We start from the raw sequence: 13,163 nt of genomic DNA, 5'->3' as shown, positions 1-13,163 counted from the left end.
AGTCAGAGACAGAAAAGTAAGGGGGCAGGTGGGGGCAGCAGCCAGAGTGTGGAGATGGGGGTAGGGTTACCGTACATCCAGCTTTACCCGGACATGTCCTCTTTTTGAGGACACAACCGGGCATCCGGGCGGGTTTTGCCAGTGTGCCAGTTTGTCTGGATTTGCGGGCGGGCCTTAAGATGTCCTATCCTCCCCTCTCCTCCTTTACCGTATTGTAGTACCCTGGTGGTCTAGTGACCTTTTCATGGTAAGAAAGAGCCCCCTCTTTCCTGCCCAGCACGGCTGCAGACTGTCTTACTCCCCGTGTCGCTTCAAAATGGCTGCCAAGAGTTCAAGCAGTGGCCTCGTGAGACTTCCGCAGAAGTCTTGCAAAGTCACTGCTTGAACTCTCGGAAGCCATTTTGAATCAGTGCCAGGAGCAAAACAGGCCTACAGTCTCCCTGACAGGAAAGAGGGGGCTCTTTCCTGACCTGAAGAGGCCACTAGACCACCAGGGCACTACAATAAGGTACAGAGGGGAGGGAAGGGGTAGTGAATGGAGTCATGTGGGTGGGTGGTGGCTGGAAAATTGGGGAGGGGATATACATGGGGGGGGGGAGAGAGAGGGAATCTGGCTTTCTTTGGAGGGGTTAAAGTGACAGGGGTGAGGGTGTGACAGGGGGCAAGTGGGGTATGATGGGGTGGGGCATGTGTCCTCTTTTTCCTTAGGGCAAATATGGTAACCCTAGTTGGTGGTGGTGGGGGGGCAAAGGTGCAGCGTGACGGCGGCGGCCCAGGTGGAGGGCCATGGCTTGGCAGTCCAGTCCTGCCCTGGCCCAGCTGTGTCTCTCGGCAGCCCTGGCCCAGTGTCAGTCTTGACTTTTCTGGCCATTGAGATCAATTCAATTTCAGTGGTTAGTAGACGGCCAGCAGACAAGGTAAGGAATGTAACTGACTTAATTTCTTGGGTCTTGGCCTTGAGAGGTTGAATTTTGTTTGCAGTAATCCCATGGGAAGGGTATTTTTCAGGTGACTGGTAGTGGTAAGAGCATCACTATGTAAGTCTTGTCATTTTATTTGGTTATCTGCTGGTATGAGGAAGGATTTGTCTGTTTACTTGGACTTTCACCAGTTCTCAATGGGATACTGCCTTGGCAGGACAAAGTCATTAATAACAACTTGCAACTGTTTTCAGATAAAGCAGGGGATCTTGTTTTTTGTTTGTTTGTGTGTGTGTGTGTGTGTGTGTGTTTTTGGCCAGGGCTCAGGGTGTGCAATGCAATGGCCAGAGAATTGGGTTGATTCAGGAGCAATACAAAAATATAACATTCTTGGAGCTTTTCCACTGCTTGTTGCATATGAAATATGGCCAGATATGCTAAAGAATAAAAAGTTGCCTGAACATCTGTCTTAAGTCAGAAATGTCCCAGGCATTGTTGAAGGTAAAAGAAAACACATCACAAACATGGAATCAGCAGTGTTCATGTGTACAGAACACACTGTGAGTACAAAAGAACATAAGTATAGTCATACTGGGTCAGACCAATGGTCCATCTAGCCCAGTATCCTGCTTCCAACAGTGGCCAATCCATGTCACAGGTACCTGGCAGAAACCCAAATAGTAGCAACATTCCATGTAGAACCCCCCCCCCCCAAAAAAAAAAAATAGCAGGATTCTGGAATCCTAAAGAGTAACAAGATTCCAAGCGGAATCTGAAAGATTAGCAACATTCCATGTAGAACCCCAAAGAGTGGCAAGATTCTGGAATCCTAAAGAGTAACAAGATTCCAATCGGAATCTCAAAGATTAGCAACATTCCATGTACAACCCCAGGGCCGGTCTTAGCAAGTGTGGGGCCCTGTGCAGACCAATTTGATGGGGCCCCATCCTAGCTCCACCCCCACCCTAGCCTCACCTCACCCTAGCTCCAGGGCTGGCCACCCCCCTCCGAGCTCCCAGGCCATCCCCTGCGAGCTCCTGAACCATCCCCCTCCCTCCGAGGCCTCCCTCCCTCCCTCTGAGCTCCAGGGCTCCTCCCTCCTTCCCAGCTCCAAGGCCGGCCTCCCAGCTCCAAGGCTCCCCTCCTTCCGAGGCCTCCCTCCGAGCTCCAGTCTTCCTCCCTCTGAATTTTAAAAGTTACCTCGTCGGGTTACAGGCAGCGGCAGGAGTGAAAACCAAAAAAGAAAGAGGTCCAATACTTCCACAAGCAAACCAAGAAGGTAAAAACACAAGGGTGGAAGAACGCCAAATCCAAAGAGACCAGTCCAGACGACACAGTAGTAAGAGCACAAAAATAAAGTTTATTGGGACCCTACATGGTCCATGTTTCAGCTAAAAAGCCTTCATCAGGGGTCACAATATAAGCCAAAATCCAGATACGGACCATGTAGGGTCCCAATAAACTTTATTTTGGTGCTCTTACTACTGTGTTGTCTGGACTGGTCTCTTTGGATTTGGTGTTCTTCCACCCTTATGTTTTTACCTTCTGAGTTACATTCAGGTACACTGGGCATTTCTCTGTCCCTGGAGGGCTCACAATCTAATTTTGTACCTGAGGCAATGGAGGGTTAAGTGACTTGACCAAGATCACAAGGAGCCGAGGAGGGGTTTGAACTGGCCACCTCTAGATGTCAAGAATGGTGCTCTAACCACTAGGCTACTCCTCCATTCTGTGTTCTCTCTGTACAGATGTTTGCACATCATCCTGTTACTGTAACCTTCATTTTGTGAAGTTTTGTTTTTGTTGTATTTTTTGTGTGCATTGAATGGAAATTTCAATTTTTTCAACTGGACTTTAAGAAAACAAAACAAGTACCACCTTCTCACTGATGTAACTGGAACACAATGATGTAAGAATCATTACAGAGCAGGAAGGTTAAACTGTGTTAAACCCCCCCCCCCCCCCCCCCCCCCCCCACACACACACATCTTCTTTCTGGTGCTCATTGGGCAGCCAGCACAAATAAACCACAGTAGAAACCTCAGGCTGAGCTATCATGTTTCCTCTTTCTTCACTACTTAAACTCACAGCTCCAGTGCCGGAGCAGCAGAAAATGGATAGAATAAGCACTACAGAAACATTTGCAGGCATCAGCTACCCTGGACACCTCCACACCAAGGAATCCCTGCAGCTGGCTCAGGACTTCCAGTTCCAGGACATGGACATTCTCATCGCCACTTTCCCCAAATCAGGTAATCAGAGCTGAGACGGCTCAAGGGTGCACTGACAATGCATGAGTGGGATCTGGGGGAGATCATATTTGATGATCTTAAGGTGGCTAAACAGATAGAAAAAGTGACAAGAAAAGCCAGAAGGATGGTTGGGTGCATAGACAGAGGAATGGCCAGTATGAAAAAGGAGGTAACCATGCTTCTGTATAAGACTCTGGTGAGACCTCATTTAGATTATGCTGGAGACTGCACCTTCAAAAAGATATCAACAGGATGGCGTCAGGTCAGAGAGCGGCTACTAAAATGGTCAGTGGTCTTTGTCATAAAGCGTATGGGGACAGACTTAAAGATCTCAATATGTATTCTTTGGAAGAAAGGCAGGAGAGACATTTAAATACCTACGTGGCATAAATGCACAGAATGTGAACCACTTAAGGAAGCTCTGGAACGAGGGGAAAATGGATTAACTCAGAGGTAACTTGACGGAAAGGGTGGTGAATTTTTGTAACATTTTTATAAATATATGTATTATTGTAACCCACCTAGATTTGTAGATAAAAGAAAGTTTGAAATAAAATAATAAAATGCAAATTCAAGAGAGCTTGGGAGAATACATAGGATCTGTAAGGGAGTGTAGATGGCATGGATGGGCAGACCATATCGTCTTTTTCTGCTGCCTACATTTTCTGTGTTTGTTTGCAACTCAGTTCACCTGAAGGGCAGACATTACCACACATAGAGAGACTGAACAGAAACAGTGCAGGCACAGGTAATGCTCAGAACCACTGAAGCACAGATATATTTTCTCACACCTTTTTCAGTAGTAGCTCAAGGTGAGTTACATTCAGGTACTCTGGATATTTCTCTGTCCCAGGAGGGCTCACAATCTAAGTTTATACCTGAGGCAATGGAGGGTTAAGTGATTTGCCCACGATCACAAGGAGCAGCAGTGAGATTTGAACCGGCCACTTCTGGATTGCAAGACTGGTGCTCTAACCACTAGGCCACTCCTCCACTAGCAACATTCTGTCTAGAATCTCAAATAGTAGCAACATTCCAGAATCTCAAAAAGTGGCAACATTCCATGTAGAATCTCAAATAGTAGCAACATTCCAGAATCTCAAAAAGTGGCAACATTCCATGTAGAATCTCCAATTATTATTTGCTCACACCTTTTTCAGTAGTAGCACAAGGTGAGTTACATTCAGGTACTCTGGATATTTCTCTGTCCCAGGAGGGCTCACAATCTAATTTTATACCTGAGGCAATGGAGGGTTAAGTGAGTTGCCCAAGATCACAAGGAGCACTGGTGGCATTTGAACTGGCCACCTCTGGATGTCAAGATTGGTGCGCTAGACCATTCCTTCAGTCCACACCCATATGACATGGTGATAATAAGATAAGACATCCCATACTGGCTCAGACTAAAAGACCATTGAGCCCAGCATCCTGTGTCTAAGAGTAGCTTGGAAGATGTCATAGACATAGTTCAGGACAAAGGCATTCACAGAGAAAATGTAGTCACAATGGCAGGTCAGTATGGACATAGCTGAACAGACAAGCCAGACAGTCTCAGCACAGACACAGCACACATTTAATTAAGCTCGGCACACAGGATGGTCACAAGTGTTTGTAGCCCAGAGGCAGACAACAGACAGAGATAAAAATGCACAGGACACTTGTCTTCACTCCTTGCCAAGTTTCATGCTGTAAATGTGTGCTGCTCAACTCTAGACCTGCAAACAAGTGATGTAATGCTGCATTAATCCCGCTCCTAGTCGGCTTTCTCTGTCCGTGCTTGTGGAGATAGAAGCAGCTCCCATAGCACAGTGCTTACTCTTTCTACTTGCTTATGTTTAACATTTATTTATTTATTTATTTATTTGTTACATTTGTATCCCACATTTTCCCACCTATTTGCAGGCTCAATGTGGCTTACACGATGCCGTAATAGCGATCGCCATTTCCGGAATAAGAAATACAGAATGGTATTGCATTAAGGTTCATAGGTGACAGAGTAAATTAGGCAGTCAAGTATAAAGAGTTCAGGTTTAGTCAGTCCTGGTAGAAGTTTCATTGTCTGGTGTTTAGATCATTGTGGTATGCTTTTTTGAACAGATTGGTTTTTAGTGATTTCCTGAAGTTTGCTAGTTCATGCGTTGTTTTCATGACGTTTGGTAATGCATTCCATAGTTGTGTGCTTATGTAGGAGAAGCTGGAAGCATATGTTGATTTATATTTTAGACCTTTGCAGCTGGGGTAATGGAGATTCAGGAATGAGCGTGCTGACCTTTTTGTGTTCCTGGTTGGTAAGTCAAGAAGATCTGTCATGTAGCCTGGGGCTTCGCCGTGAATGATTTTGTGAACCAGGGTGTAGATTTTGAATGCAATACGTTCTTTAAGAGGGAGCCAATGTAGTTTTTCTCTTAGGGGTCTGGCGCTTTCGTATCTTGTTTTTCCGAATACGAGTCTGGCTGCGGTGTTTTGGGCAGTTTGAAGTTTTTTAATGATTTGTTCTTTGCATCCGTCATAAACTGCATTGCAGTAATCTAGGTGGCTTAGAACCATTGATTGTACTAGGCTGCAGAATATTTCCCTTGGGAAGAAAGGCTTTACTCTTTTGAGTTTCCACATTGAGTGGAACATTTTCTTTATTGTGTTTTTCGCTTGGTTTTCTAGTGTGAGATTTCGGTTGAGTGTAACTCCGAGAATTTTCAAGTTATCTGACACAGGCAGGGTGTAATTTGGGGTGTTTATAGTGGTGGGTTTATTGGTGTTGTATTGTGATGAGAGGATGAGACATTGTGTTTTTTTCTGCATTGAGCTTTAATTGAAATGCATCCGCCCATGAATTCATAATTTGGAGACTGTGATTTGCTTTGTGATTTCTGTTAGATCCTGTTTGAACGGCATGTAGATCGTGACATCGTCTGGGTAGATGTAAGGGTTTCCTAGATCCCCTGCGATGAAAACCCTTCAGACTGCTTCTCTTCTTTCCCCAGGCACCACCTGGATGCAGGAGATCTTGACTCTCATTTACAATAAAGGAGACTCAGTGGTTGCCGAAACTCTCCCTAACTGGCTACGAACGCCCTGGCTGGAGCACACCTACTTCAGGGATCTAGTGCAGGAGAATGGGGGGCTGCGGATTATCACCACTCATCTCCCCTATGACATTCTGGCCCCTGCACTTAAGAACTCCAAGGCAAAGGTGAGTTCTGATGGGCTACGCTGACGGGCTCAAGTGAGTTGGGAGGGAGTGGACAACGGGAGAAAATCCCCAGCACATACCCCCTTATTCTGTGACCTTAAGCACTTTGTGACTAAGGGGGAGATTCTATATATATGCCACCCAGAAATGCCATGAGTGGGAAAGTGCGGGGTACAAATGAAATAAAAAAAATAAAATAAAAGATCAGCATGCACATTCCTGAATCTTCACTTCCCTAGCTGTAAAGGACTAAAATACAGATCAACACATGCATCCAGTTTTTCTTACATCAGTGCGCAGCTGTGGAATGCATTGCCACCTGACCTGAAAACAATTTATGACCTAATCAACTTTCGTAAATCACTGAAGACTTATCTCGTCAACAAGGCATACCACAATGATCCATAATAGGAAATTTAACACATCTTACTTACCTGATATTCTGAATGTTTTCTTTATATACCTGATTGCTTAATTCTATTATGTTATCCATGTTCTTTATGTAATACCAATTGTATGTTTTAATCTGGAATGGCGAATGCCATGACGGAACATTGTAAGCCACATTGACCCTGCAAATAGGTGGGAAAATGTGGGATACAAATACAACAAACAAATGAATAAATTCATATAAGGTGGCTAAAAAATTGTCGCTGAAATCAGTACCAACTAAGCATATTCTATAATTGGTGCCTAGATTTAAGTGCCGATTATAGAATACGCTTAGTTGATATATCAGCACCTAAAACTATGTGCATCAATTTATACACACTGAGCCATATTTTATAGCTACACACATTTGGAACACCCATGAAACGCCCATTTCCCCGCCCATAACCACGCCCCCTTTTGCTTGCACAGGTTAGACATTTGGTGCACTTCATTACAGAATTTGCTTAGCGACTTCTGCACCTAAATTCTAATCACTGCCAATTAGTGCTCAGTATTGCTTGTTAAGTGCTGTTATATAATAATTAGTAGCATGGAACGGGTAGATGTGAATTGCTTGTTTACTCTCTCCAAAAATACTAGGACTAGGGGGCACACAATGAAGCTACAAAATAGTAAATTTAAAACGAATCAGAGAAAATATTTCTTCACTCAAAGTTATCAATAGAAATCAAACAAAATAAAACATGGAAAAGAAAATAAGATGATACCTTTTTTATTGGACATAACTTAATACATTTCTTGATTAGCTTTCGAAGGTTGCCCTTCTTCCTCAGATCGGAAATAAGCAAATGAGGTAGCAGATAGTATATATAAGAGAAACATCAAAGCATTACTTTGACAATCTGACAGAGTGGGAGGGTGGGGGTATGCATGGGGACATCAAAGCATTTCATTGATATTCTAACAGAATGGGTGTTGGTAGGTGAGAGGAGGGTAATAAACAGAGAAATACAGCTTTATGTTTTATAATGAGTTAGAAAACCCAGATCCTTATTAAGTCCTGTTTGTTGGGTGTCAAAATATTCAATCATTCTTATTTCAAAGGTCTTATGTTCCTGTACTGTTTTAAAATTACCTTTGAGTATTCTTACTGTGAAATCACTGGTGCAGTGTTCTGGTCTTGTGAAGTGTTGGCCCACAGGGGTGGGGGCCTGACTGGCACCGGCTATTTTCATGTGATGTCTGTGATGTCTTAAGCATCTGGCCTGTTTCTCCAATATAGCATCCTTTGTTACATTTCTTACACTGAATGATATATACTGTTTTATTGCCCCCCCTTTTTAGACCCCTTCTGGACCCCTCTACACGGATGGGTAAAGAGGGTTAGTTCCCTGACCTCCAGTGTCACCCAGTCCCATGGGGGTCTATTCTGGGGAGGCATCAGAAGGCTCAGTTCAAACCTGATTCCCATGACCACAGCTTTCTGTCTATCGGGATCTAAATGAATCTTTGGCTATTTATGTTCAGTGAGAAATCTTACTTGTGTGTGTGTGTGTGTGTTAGTTTGCAAAACAGATAGAAGATAGAGAATAAATTGAAGCAAGGACAGAAACAGTGTAGTTAAAGAAATAGTCTTTTTATTCTTACCAGATCAGACTTTACTCAGATACATTCATCAGACAAATTCTGGATTCAGCTGACCGGAGCTCTGCGTCCTAGATGCGTTGGGGAGATCCTCCGAAATATGCTTGGGTGACCAGTCCTTATATACCATCTGGTCCCCATACAAGTCTATTGAGAGGGACTTTTTTCTAATCTTGCTCAATCTCTCTGAATCATACCCGGTCAGGTGCCCATCTTTCCGTTTTAGCTATTGCAAGCTATTGTGCAATTTCCCTTTTTGTCAACATCTCCCTAGATACGGACATCCAAACATGGCTATTGTGTAATTTCCTTTTTTGTAAACACTTTGTTCTTATGAAGATATCTAAATATAGATATATCAATTTCATAACATCTTGTGATCTGGGTGCCAACTTATTAAAGACAGACTCCGTGTTATGAACCAAACTTCTTATCATTTCTGTCTTTAATTTCTACATCATGTGTGTTACACTCAATTTGGAAGTTGCACCAGGTTTCATTAGAACTCACCAAGCAGTCCTTGCTCTTGCAGGCTCTCTGCTATAAGGCCATCATCTTGTTATCAGGCCTAGTCAGTGCTTTTCAGCTGTTTAAAGCTATGTAGCTTGGCCCACCACTATTCCAGTGGATAGGTCTCAAACTAGAACGCATATTAACCTGCAGGAAAAGCAAGTCCTTGCTCAGCCAGTCATAGATTTTTAAACCTAGCTGGTATTTTTACAGCCTGAGTCCTAAAATCTGGCCTTCCACCCTTCCGGTGGGCATCCAGTGAGGGCCTCTTGCTGTACTATAATTATACATTCCCCACTTGTCACCCCCTCTGAGGAGGGGTGACACAAAGCTCGTCAAGCTTGCCATCATCCATTCCAGAAGGTGGCAAGCTATCAAACTAGAGGGGGAGTTTTGGTCTTACAAATTGCTAGAAGGTATGGTGCAAGACAGGAAACTTCATTCTTAGGTGGTATATTTTCTGATGTCATCTCTCTTGAGGTTTTATGAATGGGACAAATCCATGAGTTCATCTACAAAATCTCATGAAGTATAGGTATATGGGTAATAGCAATTTCAGGTGGATCATGCTAATAAATACTTTCAGGTCTTTCTATGGCTTCTATTGTATCTGTAGCATAGTGCATGGGGAGATAATCTAATGTATCTATCTCAGTGGTCTTGAGAAGGAATAGTGGTTTTGATTAAGCATTGTTATGGGCTCAACAAATATATGGTTAATACTCTGTTTGCAGGCTGTTTAAGGTTGTAGGTATTCAGAATCATTAAACAGGTCGGAGTTCCTGGACCTTACTATTACTCATCATTGGCATCCAATCATGAGCACTAAAAAGTGGATAGCAAGTATGAGGTTGCCTTATACAGCAAAAATGGTCAATCCTAAGAAAATTTATATTAACAAAGGTCATGCATGGATTTTGACATATGCATAATGACCTGGAAGTATGGGAAGCATTTTACATATCCGTTACCCCACTTGGAGCTTAGTCAAACCTACAGAAAGACATGCAGCTTAAGTAAGCCTACACCAAAGTTAAACAATTGCATAACTGGTTGATACTAACAGGGTTTACACCTACATTATGATATCATAGCCAGTATTAGGGTTTGATGTTACCCTTGTATCTGAGCAATATCAACTTCAATTTAAATTACATAAACAGAAATAACGGGGAAAGTCTTAGAAAAACAATTAGAACAATAAAGGAAATAATAGGAAAATAAAAATAAAACCTTTTCAATATATAGACAGGATTACTGCTAAACTGAAAATAAAACAAAATATGAATCTATAATGTCCATAAACAGCAACAGCAAATCTCAAATTAAGTATCAGTTCTGAATTCTCTTTCATCGATCATGGTTGAGGCGGTGGAAGCGCTGAAGAATCTAGACGGAGATCTGGAAGATCTAACAGGGCTGGGTTTTCAGGCTGGCCTGCTGAAGGAAGTGACCGGTCTTGAGATGGTTAGGCTGGTAACATCTGGTTCTGCGGCTGAGTAAACCCGTATATCTTTCACATGGACCCAAGACTTGTGGTCCAGTAGTTTGCAAGGTGTAAAGATTATTGCCACAACCTTGGGGGATCTAACATCATTTGGGCCTGGATAGATCTTGAAGACGTACTTGTGGTGTACATACTTTGATCTTTCCATGTCTTTATTCTAGGCATGCACCATCATAATCTGTCCATCAAGATGACTGTATGCCTGAATGTTACATTGCTATATCTTGGTGGGCATAATCAGCGTGAACTGAATAAAAAATAATATATAGATGTCACGAGACATGAAAGACAATGTAAACATGGAGAAAACAGTGCTAATTAAGTGCAAAAGCAAAAGGGAAACCATAAGGGTTCAATAACGAAATTTACGTAAATAGCAATAGTATATATGAAATTATATCTCCTGATTGATAGGGGTCAGAGCTTCAACTTCAACCCTCTTAATACTAGGAATTGGGATTTGCATAATATATCCCCACTTCTGGCTTGCATAATGTGCAAGACAGATTGGTAATCATTACGAAGAGATAATCAAATAACAATGGTAAAGTATATGGAACAAAAGAAAAGGGTTTATAAAAACTAACAATAAAAATTGATTGTTCGAGTTATTAATGTATGGAGGGTCAAAAATATGGTGAACAAAAATAGGCAAAAGGCACGGATAATGCATTGCAATCTATGGCCAGTAGGTATGGAATCTTCACCTGCGATGACTACCATTCACCAAGGGTTGGGCCCTCAGCTGCAGGAGGCCAGCAGGACTTACGAGCTAGATGATTCAGAAAGAAGGGTAGAGGCCAAAGCTTCTTGCAACTCCAGTAAGTGGAGAGCCTGTCTCTTTTGCACATGGACCAATCGATGCATCTGTTGAAACTCACGCTCAATAATGTCTCGTATCTCACACCGGGTAATGTTGGGGTCTGTGCATCTGTCCTTTAATCTAGCGATTCTTTGCTGCAACATAGCCTTCAGATCAGATACATTATTGGGTAGCTCTTCATTGCTAGCAGTCGTCTCCTCGGTGAGGGACGTCAACGGAATTCCTGTATCCATCTGGGGAAAGGCAAAACTTAAACAGACCAGTAGTGCAATTTATGTGGTTAATTTATTGGAAGAAGTCATAATGCTAGCGGGAGTCATGAAGAACCATTGCGTAAATACAAGAATTAGACAAGGGGTTAGGAGGCGGGTCGTGGGTATAAATGGGGGTCAGGAAGGAGGCAAGGTAAGAAACAAAGCATCGAGAATGAAAAATTAAAAAAAAAAAAAAAAAAAATTTTAGAAAACCACCCTGAAGGGTGTAAGGTAAAAATAGGCTTACAAAAAAAATAAAATAAAATAAAACAAAATATTATACATCTGAATTGCAGCAAGGCATATTCAGATGGCAATGCAAGAAAAAGGTTCCTTGAAAAAGACAAATTGAAGAAAAAAAACTTTCAAAAGTGCAGCCACCCTTGATTGACCTTCACATAGAGTTTAAGTAACCCTTTTCAAGCAGTCAAAGAAATAGGAAGAAGCATATCGCTTCAAGACAAAACCACCACGTGGCAAGAGTTAGTTGAAGCAAGGTGTTAGTTAAATACACAAAGCATAAATTCCAGGACCGCTGCACACAAATAGTTTATACCAGTTTTTCTCACAATCACTCGCAGTGAAAGACAGAGAGATAAAAAGAGCAATAGTTGGCATTCCAGGGGTTATTGTGATAACCTGTTTTAAATAGAAAGGAATCAGAAAGTGGAGTGCATAAATTTCCTTATTTATGTCTGAAAGCTTCACCAACTCTCTGTTCAAGAATACTACAAAACCTATGATTAACGCAAAATGTTCCCCCAAATGGCCAGTTCAAGGGAATATTTCTCGCATTTATTCCATATAACGGATAATGGTTATTAAATATTTCTTCTGTCTTAGACAAAGAAATAATGAAAAGCTTTCAGATATCACACACACCATAAAGAGATTTTAAAAATGAAGGCTTTATAATAATGGGAAAAAACTAAAGAAGTGAATGTCACATCAATTTAAACAGCGCAACAGTTAAAGCAGAAAACATGTTAACAATGAGCAATACACAGCTTTTATTTAAAAGGGATCCTGTATAGCATAAAATGGCATAAATAAGTCAGTGAAGGTATATATATAAAAAAACATAAAATGAATATCCTCTGGGGATCGCTCATCCCTGCAGTTGATAAGAACTCCCCAGGGAAGGTATGCATAAAAGCAAATAAATAACTTGTTGACTTAGTTAGGTCATTTGTATGGTACCATAAATATACACATGCAATTAAACCAAGAGAAATATAAAATATAAAAACATGTCACCCGTAATAGAAACAGAAACATCACACCAACACATACACAAACAAATGGTTTCTGGATATCAAATGAGGAGCTGAGTAGTATGAGTAACTGAGAGCAACAAAATCAGATCCGTGTTTTCTAGGTACGCGTAGTCGTGGTCGTGACCAGACGGCTGCGTAATAGCCGCATTGCCCGAACTTGAGCTCGGGGAGATTATGTGGTGGTTGAGAACACTGAAAGGCATAATGGCCATATTGCTGGCAGCGATAACACTGGACATTGGCATAGCAATCAGGACTAGGGCCAGAATGGTAGTCTCTGGGTCGTATATTAGTGATGGGTGGGCCTTTTTTAGGTTGAGACCGGCGGCCACGATTATCAGGGTAATCATTCCTACAGTCCTGGTGATGTGGGTTATCTAGCAAGGGGAGGTC

General features: G+C 42.1%; 1 protein-coding gene across 2 annotated transcripts in view; it reads left to right on the top strand.

The window, feature by feature from the left end:
- Positions 1 to 3,013: 3,013 nt before the first annotated feature.
- LOC115469953 (sulfotransferase family cytosolic 2B member 1-like) overlaps positions 3,014 to 13,163 on the top strand; it is a 47,123-nt gene continuing 36,973 nt past the window's right edge. For both annotated transcript variants that reach the window (XR_003942096.1, XM_030202752.1), the window contains exons 1-2: positions 3,014 to 3,172; positions 6,154 to 6,362. Coding sequence is in view for 1 of the 2 variants with exons in the window: in XM_030202752.1 (XP_030058612.1) it covers positions 3,034 to 3,172; positions 6,154 to 6,362 (348 nt within the window). In the remaining variant the exon portion in view is untranslated. The remainder of the gene's footprint in view (positions 3,173 to 6,153; positions 6,363 to 13,163) is intronic.

The sequence above is a fragment of the Microcaecilia unicolor genome, chromosome 5, assembly GCF_901765095.1.
Source record: "Microcaecilia unicolor chromosome 5, aMicUni1.1, whole genome shotgun sequence".
Taxonomy (NCBI): Eukaryota; Metazoa; Chordata; class Amphibia; order Gymnophiona; family Siphonopidae; genus Microcaecilia; species Microcaecilia unicolor.
The sequence above is the reverse complement of the archived record's forward strand: the minus strand, read 5'-3'. Positions and strand labels throughout refer to the sequence as shown.